The 21,725-nt window shown below is 38.3% G+C and overlaps 1 protein-coding gene across 1 annotated transcript in view; it reads left to right on the forward strand.

The window, feature by feature from the left end:
• LOC120240752 (ankyrin repeat and sterile alpha motif domain-containing protein 1B-like) overlaps window positions 1–21,725 on the forward strand; it is a 928,108-nt gene that overhangs the window by 702,629 nt on the left and 203,754 nt on the right. Inside the window, exon 15 of the mRNA XM_039245581.1 lies at window positions 502–608. Coding sequence (XP_039101512.1) covers window positions 502–608 — 107 coding nt within the window. The remainder of the gene's footprint in view (window positions 1–501; window positions 609–21,725) is intronic.

The raw sequence follows: 21,725 nt of genomic DNA on the forward strand, positions 1-21,725 counted from the left end.
TTATTGAAAATGCGAGGTGTAGCCTGGGCTGGGTAATGAAGGGGAGCGAGCGAGGGGGAGCAGGGAGCATGGAGCTGCATACTGATGAGTGTAGGAGTACTTGATAAAAAGAATTCTGGCTGCTGGCCGTGCATTGCTCATTGTGGAGTACTCCAACAATCACATAGAACGCAGACCAGCCTAAGCTGACAGCTTGATATGCCTTCTTCTGCTGCCTGGTTTTGGGGGCTGTATGACGTACTGGTCGGTAGTAAAGATTAATATGTAAGAAATGTGGAGCTAGGATCAAGTCATACTCCACAGCCTGCCTGGCAAACTATGTTTTACTTCTGACTTTGCTCTCTCGCTGAGAACATTAATCTGTCAAGCTGGCGGGCTCCTTTGATAGCAACTTTCCCAGGAGCATGATGTGGCAATGCCACCTCTCAGCCCAGGACTACCGCTATTACCCAGTGGACGGCTACTCCCTGCTTAAACGCTTCCCTCTTCATCCTCTTACAGGACCCAGATGCCCCGTCCAAACAGTGGGACAATGGTTGGAAAGCATTGGGCTACCTCAGTACGAGAACCACCTGATGGCTAATGGATTTGACAATGTACAGTTTATGGTAAGACTCTCTCTGTGTCCACGGAGCTGCCTTTTGTCTGTCTTTGCTTATGTTTCTTACACGGCTCAGAGGCAGCCTGATTTGCACCAAAACCGGTCAATTTATGTATGTAACTGCATCAGAAAATCGGATGCCCTTAGGACTGAACTTACTGTGTACATATAGACACTTGCTGAAAAATGAGATCTATGGGCATCCATATACATATGTATTATATGAATGAACCGGTGAGAGTACTATTTATAGGCAGTGAAAGAAGATTAACATTTAAATTCTCCCTGTCATTGTGTGCTTTTTATAAATTTGTAATCTCAGAATACCCAGTTAGATTATAGTACTCTTCAGTTAATTCTAGATTCCTAAAACATATTCTTTCATTTGAGCATCAGCATTTAATGATTAATTTGACAATCTGTTATGTTTACGGTGTGAAGATTAATTTTTCTCCTGATAATTGTTCGATAAGCAGTTTAAATTATGTGGACGACCTTTAGTTTGTTAGCAAACTGCTTCAGATGGTCAATTATGGAGAACATTCACTTACTTACATATGCTGATTGAAGAGCACTGAAGTGTTATTTATTACTTTAAGTAAAAAACAAACACTTCCATCAATTACCTGTCTATTTAGAAAGAGAGGCTGATGATGGACTAAGTACATTCATGTACTTCTGAATACAGTCTGCATGCAGTCTAAACCCAGTATGTGCAAACTTCTCACTATGATGAATATAGGTGAGGAAGGAGGGTGGGGAGATGTGCAGACCCAAAATACAGCTTTCTAATCATTCATATACCTCCCCCAGTGCTCATCAGTTTCCCTTGTTAAGCTACGTCACAGTTCTTATTACCTTTCCTTGCTTTTAAGTTCCCATCACACGTATTACTGATCCCTAAATTTAGAGAGAGTGACATAAAATAACCATGCAGCACACAAATGGCTTGTAAAAATAATTAATAGCTATTTCTAAATAAAATGCTGGGGCTGACATCTGAAGCTTATTCATACCAGAATTGATAACAGAATATGAGAGCTAGTTATGTTTTTTTTTAATTTCCATTTGAGATGATTTTTCTCCTAGCCTGACTTGGCTGTTGTAGATTTAAAAATTAGTCAAATTGTTAAACTTCTGCCTCTTTTCTGAAAAAGTGTATCCCCCGTGAGCTTTCATAACAACCTATATAAATGTAAAAAGACATACGAACTTGAAATAATTTTATACATAGAATTCTTTATAAATCTGTTTTTTATAATAGGATATGCAGCTACTATTGTTTTTCTCATGTTAAAGAGAACTGTCACTGATTAGGTAGACAAGATATTGTGGTTATTGAAATGGGAAAAAAGTGAAATTTCTTCAGTTGCTATGATAGTCTTAGGACACTGAGAAGATTTAGGACAGACTTAGGACACTAAACAGAGAACATTTGGGAAACTATCAAATAGGATGGAGACCTTTTCATGGTTATTTATATTTACTGCACATTTTGATGTCTTTATTCTTTCTCTCTGACTCTACCTGTGAAAGACTTTCTCATTCCCGTTCCTCATACCCTTGTCCAAATTTATTCTGATCCCATGAGAAGTTAGGTTGGTCTTTGGACTCTGGCTACTTCCAAATATTTTAATTCAGCACAATTTTCCTCTGAATATTAAACACATTTCAGCAAATATAAGCCCTTTTTGAAAGCCTGAAAGTGAAAGGTTATTTAAACAAGTTTCGAATAAGCATTTAGAGGTCTTAAAACAACGTTCAGGAATGAATTATGTATAAGCACTCCAAAATGTATCTGGGAGGCAAAAATCCTGGGTATACGTGACAAAACCAGGGTCTGAGGTTCTTGATAGATTATTGTCTTTTTTTTTTTAATTCTAAGTTTTATATATAATTTTCCAGAAAATTTATAATATATTATATATATATATATATAATTTAGATGAGTCAATCAAATACTTTCTTCCTGAGACAGAATTAATTAAAAAAAAACTTTGCTCATTTAGAGGAGTTAATGATGAAAATTGAGCAAATCACAAAATGGTGTCATCAATTGTTGTTTTATATGCTGCTATTCAGTATTTATTTGCTACTAGTGTCATAAAAAATCAGTTTCTACACTTATAAAATTTATTGATTGATTTTCATAATCAAACTTATTTAATTATGAATTTAGTTAAGTACACTAATATGATCAGCCCACTTTAAGAAACATATTTCAGTAATGGGGTGAAAAATCTGTTAGACCTGTTTAGTCTCCACTCAGTATCATATTCTAGCTTTTATTTTTCTTGAAGCACATTCTGACCTGCATTTATTCATCCTGTTGCCTAAGCAACAAGCACCACACTCCCATTAACTGTGATGTAGTGCAGGTCTTATTAGCTTTTTAGAACAAGACAGTAGAGACATCAAAAGGATATAATTAATGTTGCTTGAAACTTCATTGCACATCCCTGCATAAATATGCTTTATTTAGGAAACATTCTCAAGAGTTAATTTTTTCATTTAATCAATATTCCATTATTGAATGTGACTTTCAAAGTATTTATTGAAAGCTTAAATTTTTTTTTACCAACTCTGTTCTACATACTCTCCCACATAAATACAATATATGGGTGATTTATCCATGTGGCTATGATTAGCTGTAATAAGGATTTCTTATATCAATTCTTAGACATAGTGAGAAAAGCAGGACTCCCATTAATTTTTGTACCTCTATCAATTATTGCTTCTCCTTTGGACCCTTAATACTTACCCGTGATTTTATTAATGCATGAATTTTTTTTTCAGTATCTGAAAATCAAAATACCAAACTTTTTCTTTATGTGCCTGGTCCTGGTTTGCTGACATATGTGCACAGAGTTTTGACTTTCTTATATCCTTAAATATATAAAATAAATGGAAATTGATCCAATTACAGAATAGCTACAAAACTACATCTGGTGACCTAAGACTTTGGTAGAGTCAGATCTATGTTGCAATCAAAAGCTCCTTTAACACAGAATTGTTTGTCTGAAGACTTATCCAAGCCCCACTTACCTGCTCATCCCCTCTGAAGTCATACATCGTCCGCTCCCTCCTAGTAAGTCATATGCTGCTCACTAGCCTCTGGGAATGCTGCCGTGGCCCTAAAATATATCTGTGTTTCAATATTACTTTTCTTTTTAAACCAAGGAGTTTAGATATGAAGTGTTTAATATACAAAATGTACATGCTTATTTACTTATTGTGCATGTTTCTATCTTCCTCTCCTTTTTCCAAGTCTGATGACTGCTTACTAAATTTTAAGTCTCAAACTATCTATTCTTATCTTGATGACTGCTCATTTGTACTCTCCTCCCCCCATCCTCGACAGCTATTTCCTTTCCTTTCCCTCTTTCTTTTTTCCTCAGAGGTCCAACTCAATCCCTGCCTTGTTTATGTAGCTTTTCTTAATGACGCTAGTCCTTTGGAGGCTCTCATTTCTCTGAACTCATGTAGTGGTTGTATTTAGTATGAAAAATTACATTTGGCAGGCCATTATTCACTCTATAGAATTATAAATTTTCCCTTGTATATATCTTGTCTATCCCCCAAGACTAGAAACTCTCCAAGTCCATGTTCTGTGTGTTCAGTTCCCTTGCCTTTATCACAAGTCCTAGCATAATGCTGTGTACATAGATATCACCCCATAACAACTGGATACACAGCAGACTGTTGTAGATGGATCACCAGCCTCTTGTTTAAACTGGAAGCCTTGCTTTGCCAGTGGAACATGAAGCTTTAGTACCCTTCATTCATTCATGCAACAAACTCTTAAACATTTTGTATGTGCTAGGAACAGTGTAAATTACTGGGAATGTAACCATGAACAATACATGATCCTTGACCTCTAGTAGCTTACAATATTGCTCTCAGACCTATCGTATCATTTGCATGCATGTTAGACACACATTCCTTCATGTGCTCACATACACACATACATTCTATCACAGGGATCTTGCCCTCATTCTTTCATATAATCACCATCCATCAGCATATTACTTACCAACAATTGCTTTTCCAGCAACAAATTACAGTAGGTAACTGAAGAGATAAAGTCTCTCAGAGCAGGGGGTAAAGAAAGATAAAGACACTGATAACAACAAAACACTGACAGTGCTAGGGTAGATTTATGGTCCAAAAACTGAATTAAGAATTTATATTATTGGAGGAGGACTGATTCATAGCCTCACCAGGATAACTAGTTGATAGTTATATTTGTAAACCCTAATCAAAAAGGGGGAAGAATGAAATTATACCAGCTCATTTTTTTTTTTTATCATTTCCTGTGTTTCTAAGCAGTTGCCATCTAGGTTGGCTTAGGATGCTTTGACCATTATTAAAATGTCCAAAATGTAGCCTTTACAGAGTAAAAAATAAAAATAATTCCAGAAGCCCTATGTGATTTGGCATTTTTGTACACTTGGGTGAGTAGCATTCATAAAGGACTTGCTGAAGGTCAGAGTGAGTAGTGCCTATTAGAAACTGAAGTGGAGCCACAGAACTCTTGAAGGTCATCCATTTGGACAAAAGATTTAAAAAAGAGTGATCTTATAAGTATTTAGTTGAAATTTCCTTTTCCCCTTTGTGGTACATTTTACATGCTAATGCACTTACTTCTCTTTTCCTCTTTTACATAACTTTTCTGTAGTAAGAGCATCATTTGTAGTTGACCTGACAAAATGACCTTTTAAGTGTCTTAGAAGCATATTATGATCCAAGAAAGAAGTTAAACTTGTGAAGCAGAAAAACAAATTGTCCTTAATGGGTAAGACTAATAACCCCCATGATGATTTCTTGTTTCAAATATTGCTTAAGAAAGTTTTATAAAGTTACTGAGATTTCAAAGTCCAAGAGAAAAATACCTGTCACACTCCCCACACCATCCTGTTTCTGAAACAGTCTAGGCTCTGAAGTGGGTGGCTTTATAGTGAATGTGCAGCTATAATTTTACAAACTCAGTTAGTCCAGTATTTACACTTCCAGTATTTATACATCCACTTCTGCAAAATAAAAAATACATATATATTTTTTCAACTACAGGCATTTAAAATCTGTTGGCATCCAAAAGTCAAAGCCAGGAGGGAGTCATTCTTTATCTGGACAACAGCTTAATCACAAATGTAATAGGCAACAGCCTCGCAGTGGTGTGAGAGAGAACTCAAGTAAGACTTCTCATTTCCACTGTCTTGCTTCTCTATGATTCGGTTTACTCATCTGTAAAATCAGCCTAATGAGAGATCTAGGAGAAATGTTCTTTGGACTTGTTATTTAATATTTTGAGCTCTTTAAAGTTACAGGGTACAATATTGGTGCTGGCAGAGCTGTTAATTGTTCCTGTAGATCTCATTAGCCTTGGAAGGACACTGATTGCTTGTGCAGTGGAAAGTCAGAAATGAGGGCATGTTCAGGGCTGACCATCTTAGAAGAATGGCTTTCAGAAAAAACATTAGCTGAAATTCTCATCTGGTGATAGTGAGGAGGCCTTTTCTCCCACCTGGGTGTTATTGCAGTTACATTTTAAGCATTAAAATAAGCTGCCCCATTTTCTAATAATGCAGTACTATGACTCCCATTACTAACTCTTGCTCACATGAATTGGCCTTTAATTTAGTCATGTAGCATATTTGCATAATTTCATCTCCAGTATTGCTTCAAATGACCAGATATTTGGAATGAAGAATTTACTTCATGAATTAGAAAACTTATTCAAACTGCTGAATTATTAACTAATTTTAAGAAATCCAGCCACAATCATATTTTTTGCTTCTTTAAAGAGACAGTTCCCTCAAACATGTGTTCAGAGGCAATGACCTCCATTTTCTCACTCCCATCACCTCCTTAACCCCTATAATCCTGCCTGCTTCCCAGCTCTTCTGCTAAAATTGTTCTCTTTGAAGTCAGCTGTGACCTGCTTCTTGCCAAATCCCAGCCCCCATTCTTCTCACTTCATTTCTCTTGCCCGCTTTACAATGTCTTATTTTCAGCACCCATTCTTTATTGACGTTTACTCCCTTAATGATATTTATTAGGGTTCCGTGACATTACACTGCCCTTTCCAATCATTCCTGCTCCTAATCCTCCTCCTGTCTCTGAATGTGCATGGTGCTCTACCTGTCCATCTATTAGAGAGACCATTAGTTCTCATGGATCCATAACTGTCCCTACTCTGCCTCTTTCTTCCTGGCTTCCAGCGCTGTCCAGCTACTCAATAAACTTTCCATATACATGTATGCATGCAAAGCATTTAGCACAGACTTGGCATAGAAAATGCCCAACAAATGTTAAGTATTACTGCAGCCAGAGTGCTCTTTCTAAAGCACACGTTTGCTTTAGCACTACTCTGCTTAAAATAATTCAGTGATTCTCAGTTACTTACGGGAGATTATGTTTCCAAAATCCTTAATATGGCTTTCATATTCAGGATCCTTTATGTCCCCAATTTAATTTTCATCCTCTTCTGTTACCATTCTCTCTCTACACTTCTAGAGAACCATGTATTTATCTTTCACTGCCTGGCCTTTGCACATGCTACTCTTTGCCAAGAATGACCTTCCTTCCCCTCTTAACTCCTTTTTACCCTTTAGTTCTTAGCCTGGTTGTCACTTCTTTCAGCTGTCACTTCTTCCATGACCCTCCAAGCATGGATCAAGAACCCTTCTTCTGTAGTTCCCTTTCTTACAAGTTATTTTACTGTGACATAATATCTATTTACATATCCACCTACCCACACTTAAAAATAATAGAACAAGAGTCAGCAAACTTGTTTTTTCAAAGGCCAGATAGTAAATATTTTTAGGCTTTGATAACCATATGGTCTCTATGCAACTATTCAACTCTGCTGTTTTACTATGAAAGCAGCCGTAGACAATATATAAATGATGGATGTGGCTATGTTCCAATAAAACTTTATTTACAAAAACACAGATTTGGTCAAAGAGCCATAGTTTACTGTTCGGTTAATGTATCTCATTATTTTTAACTCACTGAGAATTAGAAATATGTTTTCATCCTCTATATCTGCAGGGACAACCCACGGCTAATACGTGTAGACACAGTAAATGTTTAATGAAAGGAGAAAGGTAAAAAGCAAATAAGGATGAAGAAAAGGAGAAAGAAAAAGGGAATGAGGGAATCTGGCAAGTGGCTATAGCAAGTTCCTGAAGGCCTATTTGGTTAAAAGAGAACCCAGTCAATAGCTGAGGATATTCAGAGCAAAAACCAGCTTTCAGGAGACTCACAAGAGCTGGAGAGGGTGTTTTTTCTCTAACCAATCAGATGGGAGTGTATTTTCAGCAAGGGAAATGTACAGGCATAGGAACGAGAAAAGCACAGCTGCAAAGGGAGCCTGTAGTTCACACTCTTTGGAATTCCTTTATCTTCCTTCTTCACCTAATTGTGCAGCATTGTTCATGATTCAGCTTGAGCATCACTTCCTGCAGGAAGTATTTCCTTATACTACCCTGTCATCTGGCTGTCATAATCACTCTGTCTCTGTGCACCCCTAGCACCCTGCTCTTAGCCCTGTGTTAATCTGTATTATATTGCATTGTAATTACATTATATGTTCAGATGTCTGCCTCCCACCTTAAAGCGTGAGGTCCTTTAGAGCCAGAGATCAGGTCTTATTTATCTCCATATTCCTAAAGCCTACTACAGAGCCTGGCATATAGTGGCTTCTGATAAACATTAATTGGGTGGAATTTTAAAGTTCTGTTTGATTTCATATAAATTATCCTTTGTAATTCTCACCATATCCCTTTCAGTAAGTATTAGTGTCCCCATATTTATAAATGAAGAGAATTATATTATTATATTGATAAGTAGAGCTTAACAAGGTTAAAAAAAAATTACCTAGTACCACCTGGATTTCAAAACCAAACATCTTTAGTCCAAAAGTCCCTGATCAGTTCACTAAGACTATATTTGTTTGATCATTTATCCTATCACTCATTCAGTGAATGTTTAGAGAGCCCCTGTCAAATTGCAGGCATGGAACAGGATGCCAGTCCTCCCCTTGAAGCACTCCCAGCTTGTTGTACTTCTGGTCCTTTGAGATATTTCTTTATCTTATTTCTTAATTTTCTACCTCATCCCCACAACTTCTCAAGAGGGCCTCTGCTTTAATCAGACTGGGACACTCACTGCCAAGGATATACCTTTACTTTCTTCATAATTTCCCTCCTGCCTTACATAGTTATCTCCTCCAAATTGCCTGTTCAAGAAAGACCCATTCCTCAAGGCTCTGCACCCCCCCCACCTCCTCTGTGGGGACTCCTTCTACTGGCCTGGATCCTGCCCACCTCTCTAGCTTCATCTTTCACCCCTCTTAAGCTCTAGCCATGTTGAATTATTATAGTTCTACAACCATGCCATACCTAATCACACATCCAAGTCTTTGCACACACTACATCTTATACACACTGTTCTTTGCCCAGTTCCCTTCCTGCACTCATTTTTAGCCTGGTAACTCTTACTTCAAAAGCCCAGATTAGAGGTTCCATCTCAGGAGCATTTTAGAAATTCTGTTGTGTATTGCTCAATCACCTTCACTGGCTTCCCATGGCACCCAGTACACATCCTTGAATGGAGCAGACTTATCAAACAGACTGAATCATCTGCTTTTTTACCTAGCTCCTTCCCCTGAAAGAAAGAACAGTGTATTATTTTCCTAGCACACAATAGGTCCTTGTATAGTTTGCTACCATAGCAAAGTGCCACAAACTGTGTGCTGTAAACAACAGAAATTTATTGTCACAGTTCTGGAGACCAGAGGTCCAAGGTCAAGATGCTGGCAAGATTGGTTCCTCTGAGGGATGTGAGGAGAGGGGTCTGTTCTAGGCCTTCACTTGACAGCAGTCTTCTCCCTGTGTTTTCAGATCACAAATGTGTGTGTGTGTCTGTGTGTGTCTGTGTGTGTGTCTGTGTCCAAATTTCCTCTTCTTATAAGGGCACCAGTCATATTGAATTAGAGCCCACCCTAAGTGTTTAACAAGATTACCTCAGTAAAGATCTTATCTCCAAATAAAGTCACATTCTGAGGTACTGAGGGTTAGAACTTCAACATATGAATTTATGAGGAACACAATTCATCCCATAACAGTTCTTAATAAATATGTGTACATGCATATCCTTTATTATCCTTCATGCTGCCAAGCACAGTCGATAACAGCCACACAATAAGTACTTGATTAACTGAATTAAACTCAATGTATTTGAGGTTTACATGAGATTTTAAATGTTCAAAGACTCTGATGTTATTCTTTCATCAATGATAAATACAGTCTTCCTGATAACGCATAGTTCTGCATACATGGGTAATCATATACAAGGTCATACTGCTAGTTAATATGAGAAGCAGAAAGGTGACGACTGAGAACTTCCTACCTCTCTAGCCCTACACTCTTTCTATTATATTTTGTAACTCTTCTAGCCCCTAAATAAATCACATTTATAGGAAATATTCATTTGTTTACCATCCTTATGGTTGATAACTATTTGTCAGAAAAGTCTATGGGAATAGGTGATTAGATAAGCCATGTTTTATAGGAAGAAAAGAAAATATAACCAATTTATAAAATAGTGTTTATCAAGAACTTGTTATATATATTTTTACATATATTCTATTTACCTTCCCACAAATGTTATGAAGTATGTAGTATTAATCCAGTTTACCAATTACAAAACCTAGAGAGAGACCAAATATCTGGCCCAAAGCACTCAAGTTTCAAACCCAGGGCAATCCAAAGGGGAAAAAAAATCAAGGAGATTTGCTGGGGCAACATAATGTAGGTGATCTGAGAAAGGTATGGGCTCTGAACAAACAAAAGTAACATAAGCATTCCTTATTCTTGGAGGGATTATTCAGAGTACCAAGAAGAAAGATGGGAGAGAAGAAAAACCTTGCCTCATGTAGAGATTAGGAAACCCAGACTAAGGAAACCTCCCACTGTGCATAGTGCTATAAAAATCATGCACCTCTAGGTCAACTCTGTCCTCAGACTATGAGACCACCTAAGTGGGAGCCATTCCATGCATACATGAGACACCACATCAAACAAGAATAGTGTTCATGGAAGACATGCTTTACCCTTTAGCATAATCTTTTCCAAAGTCTAATTAGTTGTCATTATGAATTGCTACATATTTTTACCCACCAGAAAACTCAAACTAAAGAGACACAGAAATAATACCTTCCAGGTCGTTGCCTGGGCATGTCACTGACTTCATCCCAGACTTCCTAATCTGGTCTGTGGGTACCAAGCACATCATAGACATTGGAAACTATCCATTCATTTAAGAGCATATGATCTAAAAGAGTTTTGAGAAATAAGAGCCCTTATGACTCTAGTTAGAAGTTATGGAGGCATATTAGAAGAAGAGAAAAATATGATGAATAATTAATATAGGCCTCTGAATATCAGGTCATTGATTTCTGCCCCTTGAGTCCACAGAATTAAATTTCAGATTGTTAAACTTTTACCTCTGTCAGACTGAGCAAAGATGATTAGGATTCATATCCAAAGCATTGTGGAACATCTTGGGTTTATAAGCCAATGTCTGTTTAGATGGCTGGCAAGAAGAATTAGGTTTGTCCTTCCAGAATTTTGAAGGAGATCTGAGAATAACAGCCTAGAATCTAAAGTATCTCAAGTTTATTTGACAGGAGTTATATTACACATTCTTTTATCAGAAAGGAGTAATCCTATAAAGAAGGAGCTGAGCATTTAGTGTTCATCAGGCCTATAATTATGTAACCCATCCAGTTATCTGCTAGCTTAGAACAAGTGAATAGAAAATACCAGAAACAGAAAAAAACATCTACTCCAGAAATCCCCACTCTTAAAAAAAAAAAAAAAAAAAACGCAAGCAGAATATCATTAATATCAATTCAAGTATTTAAGAACTACTGGATAAATAACAATGAGGTTCTTTTGGGGGCTAATGGAATAAAGGGTATGTTATACAGCCAAAAAAATGTAAATCACTTACTTCCTAGTAATTAATTATGATGTAGTAGAAATGAGAATATCATATTAAATTCCTGTTGTACTTCAAAGTCTTTAAAATTCTTGCACATATATTATCTCAATTAATTTGGCAGATAGTATAAATAAATTCTGTTTTCAGTTTTAGCATTAATAGTGTGACATTAGTCAAGCCTTCTTCTCTGTAATCTCTGAACAAGCTGATATAACCTAATTTTTTTAGAACCCTCCCTCAATCCTATATCTGTTCTGGACGCTACCTGGTTTCTCTTCTTCCCTTCACAACCAGGCTTCTCCAAAGAAATGTCTAAATTGCTGACTTGCCCTTTAACTCAATATAATCAAGCCGTGATACAAGTATCCTCTGTCAACATCCTGAAATTATTTGTAAATGATGACTAATAAACTCTTAATTCCCCAAGTACAATATATTCTTGCCAATCCTTATTTACTCCATCTTTCTGTGGTTTTTGTTTCTGTTGATCACTTGCTTCCTTCTTGGCTTCTGTATCCTAGACATCTCCTGCCCTGGTAGTCACCCCTTCTTTGGCTCCTTTGTCGAACTCTCTGCCTCTCCCTCCTTGGGGTTTAGCCCTTTTCCTCTTCTCTCATACTACACACATTCATCTTAGGTGACCTCACTTATACTCAACAAAGGCAAACATTCTCTGCTTCTATATTGTACTGACACCTCCAACTCAAGGTGTCTAAAAATGGGAAGATCTTTCCCACAAAACTTGTTCCATGAGAAACCGATCAATTGAACAGAATGATGATTAGGGATCAAGTGAAGCGAGACTAGAGAAAGAGCCACCCAGAGGGCACTAGAAAACTTTACAAGAGCACATGCGGTGAAATACAGGGCACAGAAGCCATATTGCATTGAGCGTAAGAAGTAGTAGAGTGGACAACTATTGAAGGAAGTTTTGCTGAGAATGAAAGCACAGAAATTAGCAAGTAATTAAGAGTGATTTGGAGGACAAAGGAAGATGTTTTTATTTATTTTATTTATTTATTTAATTTATTTATTATTTTATTTTATTTCTGAGAGAGAGAGAGAGACAACATGAGCAGGGGAGGGTCAGAGAGAGAGGGAGACAAAGAATCCTAAACAGGCTCCAGGCTCTGAGCTAGCTGTCAGCACAGAGCCTGACACGGAGCTCAAACCCACGAACCGTGAGATCACGACCTGAGCCAAAGTCAGACTCGTAACCGACTGAGCCACCCAGGCACCAGATGTTTTTAAACATGGGAGAAAGAGGTCATGCTTTGCAACTAAAAGGAATAATCAGATAGAAAGGGAGATATTGAGGAGCTCCTGGGTGGCTCAGGTTGTTGAGCATCTGACTCTTGGTTTCTGTTCAGGTCATGATCTCATGGTTCATGAGTTCAAGCTCTGCATTGTCTGCACAGACAGTGCAGAGCCTCCTGGGATTTCTTTCTCCCTCTCTCTCTCCGCCCCTCTCTAGCTTGCTCTCTCTCTCTCTCGCTCTCACTCTCGCTCTCTTTCTCTCTCTCTTAAAAAATAAATAAACAAAAAATTTAAAAGGAAAAGAAAGGGAGATATCGATATTGGGACAAGAAAACAGGATTGGATGAATGAATGAAGGTGAGAGGTGTTGGAATCCAGAAATAAGTGGAGGAATTGTCTTTGATGGGGATGTTCCTATTGTAAAGAAAGGAAGACAGAGGATAGGAACCATAATGATTTTTATAGAGAGTGATGAGAATATGGAGATATATTTCCTCTAGCGAATTATGAGACACGGATGTGGATGATTTGAAGATAGAGGAGATATAAAGAGTCACTGCAGAAAGCAGGCAAGAAAATTTACTAGGAAAATGGAGTAGAACTCTAGGGCCATGTCAAGGGTTTATTTGTGATTTTTCATCATTATGCTCAGTAGGAATTAGAAAAAAGACTATGCTTTAAGGCACAGGATGACTTTCAAAGTCTGGCTTTTTTTCCACTTGGTGTGAGATCATGGGCTGGCCACTTAAACTCCATGAGCATCAGTTTCCCAAGTCCAAATAGAAGATAGTACTACCTGGTTCATAAGGTTGTGATGAAAATCAGATTAAGGCTAGCTCTGTGCTTTCAGTAAGCAATGAATCATGATGGTTACAAGAGTCTTGTTCCATTTAGCTGTTAAGCCACTTTGGAATTACTGACAGCACAACGATACACAGAAATTGCCATAAGGCTTCATTCCTCTTGCTTTCATAATACACCGCATATAAGGAAAACGTTTACATGAATTATGCTAGGAACACCAAAATGCTTGTAACTCACCTATCTCATGACCTTATGTTAAGTAATTCTAAAGGGTGTTGAAAAGCTATATCACCTTAATTCACTCTTACTCAGCATAGACCTTGATTAATCGACTCTACATACACTCAAAGAACTGAACCTTTCTGGTTTAGTGAGCACAGTAGTGCATGCCATTGGCAGAGTACTATGGGACTTCCAAAGAACTAGATTGCATTTAATACTTTCCCTAAGAAACTACTCAAGGACACCCACCTGCTCACAGCAATAAAATGTCCCCTTAATTATGGTTGATCAAATTGTGATAATTTTAGGAGTATATTTAAATATTCAAGAGTTTAGTAGCTTTGTCCTCAAGTATACCTACCCTAAACTTGCAACCAGACTATAAAGTATATTAACAAATATTATGAAGTATATTAACAAACAGAGACTATGAAGACTTTAGCATTTTAAAAATATAAATCCATGTTTTTTAATATTTATTTTTGAGAGAGAGAGAGCGAGCATGATTGGGGGAGGGGCAGAGAGAGAGAGAGAGTCACAGAATCAGAAGCAGGCTCCAGGCTTTGAGCTGTCAGCACAGACCCCGCCCCCATCATTGGGCTTGAACCCATGAGCCATGAGATCATGACCTGAGACAAAGTTGGATGCTTAACTGACTGAGCTACCCAGGAACCCCTAAATCCATGTGTTTTAAACATTAATATTTTATCCTTTAACATGTATTGACAATCTAAAGTAGAAAGTAGGTAAGCATTTATAAGGGGGCTCCCAGGAAAATCTTTTTGAATGGATTTCCTGGGAGATTTATCCATTCATTCCTAAAGAAATACCTATTGTGTACCTACTATACTCATCAAACTGTGCCAATTGTGGCAGAGACTACAGAGAGGTATAATACAGGCTCCTGTTAAAGATCCTATGGTCTACTAAGGGAGCCAAATATCTGTACACATTCAAATAGCAATAAAGGACAACAGTGTAAGTGTTTTCACAGCATAGAACATAACTATGGGAGAAATAAATGTTAGAATCTATGAATTTCTATAAGTCCTAAGAAGGAGGAGATGTCTATGAGTCAGAGTGGCCAGAGAAGCCTCTCTGAAGGAAATGAGCTTGGATAAGATTTGTGTAACAGAGAAGAATGGGGCCAGTGATAAAAGACTGAATAAAATCATGAACAAAGTTTGTGAGATCGCAAAATGCATGTAGTATTTGAACAGTAGAAATGACTGGTCTGGCACAAGCCTAGGGATCATGTAATGCCTCTGTGAATGAAAGGTTACCTACCTGTGACATAATGGTTCAGATGCTACTCATGCTCCACATGGAAAGATAGCTTAATGACCCATCCTATCTGTGCCCAGATAGGCTTATCCAGATGGCAGCACACACGTGCACATCACACATACAGACAGCAAAGGAGGATGAGCATAGGAACATCTGTCTGGCTGATTTGCCTTCTATTTCCAGGTATTCCTGAAGAAAACAAAGTTACTTGAGTAGCATTAACTGTTTCTCCAAACAAGCCCATTTTCTGAGGGCCAGTATATATCTCAAAGCCAACAGCAGACCTGTGTTTAATAGTTTCATATCATCTGAAATACCCTCCCATCCTCCATAATTAAATTTATTTACCTGTTAGATCCTTTGCTTCTTCAAAGGTATTCCCTTCTTTACATTATTGATATCAAAAGAAATTATCCTCACTTTCACTATGGAACCATGACAATTTCCAAATCACCTACCAACCTCCTGATCTTTGAAACTCAGAATGTTTGAAATGTTCCAATGATTCAAATGAAGGAAGATTTGCTTAGCCACAACTTTCGCATGCCAGACATTATGTTGGAGTTCCTAAACACAAGACTGATCATAATAACTATGATAATAATAATGATAATAATTATAAATGCTTATGTGATGCTTATATTCTAGGCACTGCTCTGAGTATTTTACATGTATTAACTATTTTAATTCTTTTGGAATGAATAATATACCCAGTCTCTCCTCTCTTGAAGCTTACAATCTACTGGAGAAACAAAACTGAAAATAGATTACTTCAGCACAGTAACGAGTTGGAGGTATAATTCAGAGTAGAGTGGAAGCATCAAAATGAGTGGCTCAGGCAGGGCTGCACAGAAGAGGTCAGATTTACACTAACTCTTGATGGGTTGGGGAAATTCGCAGCCTGACAAAGGCTGAGTGATAGAGCAGCCTTTCAGGCAAGTAAAACAGCATGTCATTAGCATGGAGGCACAGAAGGGGACATCCAGTAGTTTAGGTCCAGCTGGAAGGCAGGGGTCAAAAAAAAAAGAGGCAATACATAAAACCAGGGAGGTCAACATGGGCCAGATCAGCGAGAGTCCATTTTTATTCCAATCCAATGTGGATCTCCAAGGCCCTGCCTGTGTAATTGAGAATATGTTTATTAATTTCTGTCTATTAATATGTGTGAATCTCTGCTTTTCTTCCCTGTTCCGTACCCTCAGCTTCTTTTAGTTTGATGTACCTTAGGGTAAAGTCATTGCAGGATCTTGTCGCCCCTACAGAACCTCCCAGTTGAGCATTCAATGTCAGTTGACCAACCAGCTAATCATCAGCCTGTGGTTGTTGGTGATTATCTGTGCTGCTTGGCAAGGCCAGGTCCAGAGATAGTAATTACATTGGCGTCCCTGGCAACTTCTGGTGTCAGAGATCCCATTAGAAATCATTTTATTGATACTAATTCGTAAGATTGTTCTTTAGCTCCAGGAAAACAGTGCACATGAAAAAGCTGTAATCAGAGCTTACTATTTCAATAGCAGTCTTCAGAGCCAAAGTCGAGATGCTAAAAATTAAGGCTCCTCAGCTTCCTGTTACCCCACAACCAAGACAATGACAGTACTAAATATGGTCTTCCTGGTGTCCTAGAGAGAACTCTTGGAAATAAAAAAGAGGAAGAGGCTTGGGAAATTGATGAATGGATGCCCATGACTGGTTAATTATTTGATTTATTACCTTTCCCTCTTCCAAGAAGGTGGTTTATAATAGACACAAGAACAATTTAAACAATTCCACTGTAGCAAGAGAATTTGGGCAGTAGGACTGACACATGTACATATATGTGTGTATATATATCATGTACAAACGTACAAATGAAACTTAAATGTAAACAATGTCCTATATTTTCTCTCCACTCCTAACACCACTTTCCAGAAACAAATACCTTAAACATTTCTGTGCTTAGTGCTTCTGGAAATTATCTACATATGAGATGCATATATCCTCAGTTCTCACTCTAGACATCATTTACTGACAGAGTATACAATATGAGAGTTAAGGATTTAGCTCATTTATACCATCATCTTTTTTCTGCCCCCATCCCCAGTAGAGTTGTAGATTGAATCTTGGCTCACAAACCCAGGTTTGAAATATAACTTTTTAATGTATTAAATCAACTTAGTTTTGTCTCCGTGCTAGAACTAGTATAAAATTCCACTGCCATCAGTATTGGCTTCTGATAATACTAGAGATCCATAATATTAGAGACCCGAGTGTTGCCAGGCAAATAAGGGAATCTGTGCTTTGTGGTGGTCTCTGCAGAAGTCTTCATTACCCAAGCTTGCTATGGTGCCATGAAGTACAGCGTTTCTCTGCCTCCATGCCTCTCATACCCCATGGGAAAGAATGCTTAACACAGATAAAAACCCCATACCTGGGTTCCTACTCCCACCATGATGAGGGTGGGCATCAATGATTGTGGCCACACACCGTTCACACAATGAATCAAACATGAGAATTATCCTAGAACTTACCTTTGATTTAATGTTAATAATTGTTTGCTTTTTCCTATCATTTGTGATTACTTCTCCTTTCTCTTGCATTTCTGCCCTAATTAGTCCTTAGGTTTTTACAGTCTCCATCATTTATTTTATTTTACAGTCTCCATCTAACTATTTTTCTGGCCTGCTTTTTCTGAGGGACCCCTTTCCTCAGTCTTCCTGCCCCAAGCTGCACTTGTTCTCTGGGGCTGTCTCATATTCGTCATTCTGGGACTCTTTTCATTATATTCCTGTTTCTTGGATGTTTTCCTCTCTCTTGATTTGATTTTTTTCATACTACTGGAGCATACGCTCAGATAACTTTAAAAATAGAAATAGCTGAAAAAGACATTACAAGTGAATTTCTAAGCCCTTGTGACTCTAAAAATGCCTATATTTTGCCCCCTTGGTTGATTAATATTGTGCTTTAGTGTGTAATTCCAGGCTGCATCTAATTTTTCTCAGAGCTTAGAGGACATTACTCCTTTGTTTTGTTGCATTTGATGTGGTTGTGGGAAAATCTGGCGTTGGTTCCTTTACAAGTGACCTTTTTCCCTCTCAGAAGCCTTCAGGATCTTCCTGAAGTGAAGATCCTGGGTGTCCCCATTTGTCACTAACTTGTGACTAGGTGGGTGTCTTTTTCAACCTGTATTGTACTTGCTAGGCACTTTAAATATAAAAATACATTCTGGGAAATTCTATTATTTCTTTGGTCATTTCTATCCTTTTATTTTCTTATTGCCTTTTTTCAGACTTTTATTAGTCAAATATTAGACTTTCTCAGTTGTTCCTTGATTTTACTTATCTTTTCTCTGACATTTACCATCTCTTTCTATTTTTATCTTACACTGTAAGAGATTGAGTTCCATCTTTAAATTGATTTTTTTAAACTTTGGCAGTAAAATGTTTAATTCCTCAAAGCCCTTTCTTCTCCTCTGTTCCTTTATCATAGCACCCTTTTCTTTTTCCTTACATATAACATTGCTTTGAATCTGTCACAGGATGCCAGTCAGAGGTTATTTTTATTTTTAAATTCTCTCCTTTGAATTATCTGTAGAGTTAGTCTTTCTATTGTGCTTTGTTTTTAGCTTTATCTTTCTCAGTCATACCATAGGTTCTCCAATGACTAGTCGCTTGTGGTTTTCTGTTCATATTTCAGGAAGAAGCAGTGGAAAACCTAACTTGGAAGCTCTGTGCATATAGGAACATTTTTTTGACTTCGAGGCTTCACTTTGTAATGAGCAGGGTGTCCCTATAATGATCAGGGTGTCCCAAATACCACCATACTAACTGTTCTAGTTCTCTGAAGAAAGGTTTTTCATATGTCTTTAGAGAACAAGCATCTATTTTGTTCTTGGCCTGAGGAAAGAGATACTTCCCTGAAAGGGGTGGGGGGGATGGGCAATGAGTGTGGGGGTAAGGAGGCAACTGTACCTTACACACATAATTAATTTGTCCCAATTTTCTGTCCACTTCTCTGTATCTTCGTTCACTCTACCCTCCTCCTTTCTTCAGGCTGAAATTCTGGGGTTCCAATGGGCAACTTGGGTTCCTTCTTCTGATTCAGGGAACACCTCAGGCTGAAGCTCCCTCTACTTCAGTGCACCATTCAACGCTTTTGCTTTTCCATGCTCTTTCTGACTCTTGGAGACTTATCAAAACCTCTCATATTCATATAGCTTTTCTCCAGTTATCCTCATTGTTGTGAGATCATGAGATTTTATTCCTGTTCCAGATTTTTACTGGGACCTAAGAGGGGGGAATAAAAGATAAACCAATGGGCTCAGTACACGTCTTGAAATAGAAGCCAGGGGGCATAGTCACACATTCTTACTTTGTTCATTAAATGATACCAAGTGAGTTAAAAACAATTGTCTCTAAAAAGCAGTAGTAATAGCATTAAGCCACAGTTCCTAACAGAGCCCAGATATTTCTTCCATGGAGAAGTGGCACAGTGCAGTGATTAAAAGGATAGACTGCCTAGATTCCAAGGCCAGCCCTGAGACTTACAAGTTATGTTATCTTGGGCAAATTTCATTTGTCTGTGTACTTCTGTTTCCACATATGGAAATAGGGATGATAATAACCCCACTGGCTTAAGATCAGGATTATTAGTCCATCCATGAAACAGCAAGCTTATGTGTTAGATATCATTGTCGCTATTATCATCCCAATGTCAGGACAAGGAGGCAGAGAAATAGAGCCACTGCAGTAATATCGTGTCTTTCTAAGATAGCACAGTCAACTTGATCTATATCTACCGTTAGGCATCTCTAGTCAGACCACAACTTCTAGCTTTTCTTGCCTTGGAGTCCTGAAGGAAGTCGTGGCACAGACACTCATTCAGAATATCACTCAGTCAAAAACTAAACATGACTGTGGACAAGGACTATTACCTTTGCAGCAACCTCTTGAACAAAGGGGAGAGAAGGGAAATGAGAGATTATGAGGCCAACAGTACATGGAGTGCCTGTACAGGAAAGAAAATGAGCAAATATCATAGGAGAATTTTTTAAAAGCTCAAATAAAGTTGTTTGAAGGAAAGGGATGATTCCCATTTTCATGATGAAAGGGCTAGAACTAAATGCACTATGCATTCAGGTTCATATAACAATGATGCCTTCAACTTAGGACACATGGAAAATGGAAATAAATGCACAAAGAAACCATATAACAATGCACAGTTTGCAATGAATTTTAGCTTAGATTTCCAGCCTCAAGTCCTCTTGACTTCCTTAAATTCCTTAAATTCAAATAATGGTAAAAACAAAACAGAGCAAAACTACCTTATCTACTATGAGTGACCATTCAGTATCCTTTATTCTACTTGATCCCCACAACTCTGAGGCAGATAATAAAAAATCCATTTTTTATGTTTATTTATTCATGTTTTCTGAGAAAGAGAGAGACAGAAAGAGCAAGTGAGCAAGCCGAGGAGGGGCAGAGAGAGAGGGAGAGAGAAATCCCCAGCAGTCTCCACATCGCACAGAGCTTGATGTGGGGCTTGAACCCATGAACTGTGAGATCATGATCTGAGCAGAAACCAGGAATCTGGTGCTTAACTGACCGAGCCACCCAGGCGTCCCAATAATAATTCCATTTTAATAAATGAGCAAACAGGAGCAAACTCAGGCTCAGAGAAGATAAGTAACTCATGACCAATGATTAGAGGCACCAATTTGCAAGCCCAGATACATTATCATTGCTTTTATATTTTTACATATTATTTAGCTCTAACACCCCCTTTTCCTGCATTATACTTCTTGCCTTCCACTGTTCACTTTTGAAATAAAAATCTATTCCCAGTTTGATACCTAATCTAACCCCTCAGTCATTCACTATATTTAGAATTCTGCATTACTTTCTGCACATTTCTCTTCCTGTTTCTTCCTCTCAGCTCGAGTTTTTAACTAATGTGATTCCCTGCTTGCAGATGCACCTTCACTTTGAGCACATTCCCTGTCCTTCTGTCTTCTGAGCTCCTCACCTGGCTTTCTCCACGATTTTCACCTGGGTGCTCCCCTTTTCCCCATTCTGCAGCCTCCAGAGAGGCCCACATTTCACCTCCTCCTCTCAGCCCCAACACTAGTTGCAGTTCAGCATTTTTGCTTCCCACCAACATTTTCTGTTGCTGTGGAAACCGAGAGGCAGTTCTGGAAGGAGGGGGAGTCTTGGAGCTCAGTCACTGCTGGCCTTGGTGTAGGAGGAAGATGGTAGGCAGCTGGGGTGGGAGGGGGAAAGAGGAAAGTCTAGAGAACTCAGGATCTGAACCTAACTGGTCCCTGATGGAGAAAGGGACTTCTCCACTCCCTCGATGAGATAAAGAGAAGGCAGGGGGAGAGCAACCCAGTGCCGGGCTGGCTTAGCAGCTGCATCTTTTGGATGGTTGAACAGAAGGAGGCTGAGTGGGCGGCCCCCTGTGGTGACAGAGCCTGGTTCCCAGGCTGCTTGTAATCTGTCCTTAATTTGCCACTGAGGAAGTTAACTTTATGTAGGTAGCTAAGAAAAAAGAAGGCTCAGGGGAGCTATCA

Source organism: Hyaena hyaena, unplaced genomic scaffold (assembly GCF_003009895.1).
Source record: "Hyaena hyaena isolate Hyena2069 unplaced genomic scaffold, ASM300989v1 scaffold_261, whole genome shotgun sequence".
Lineage (NCBI taxonomy): Eukaryota > Metazoa > Chordata > Mammalia > Carnivora > Hyaenidae > Hyaena > Hyaena hyaena.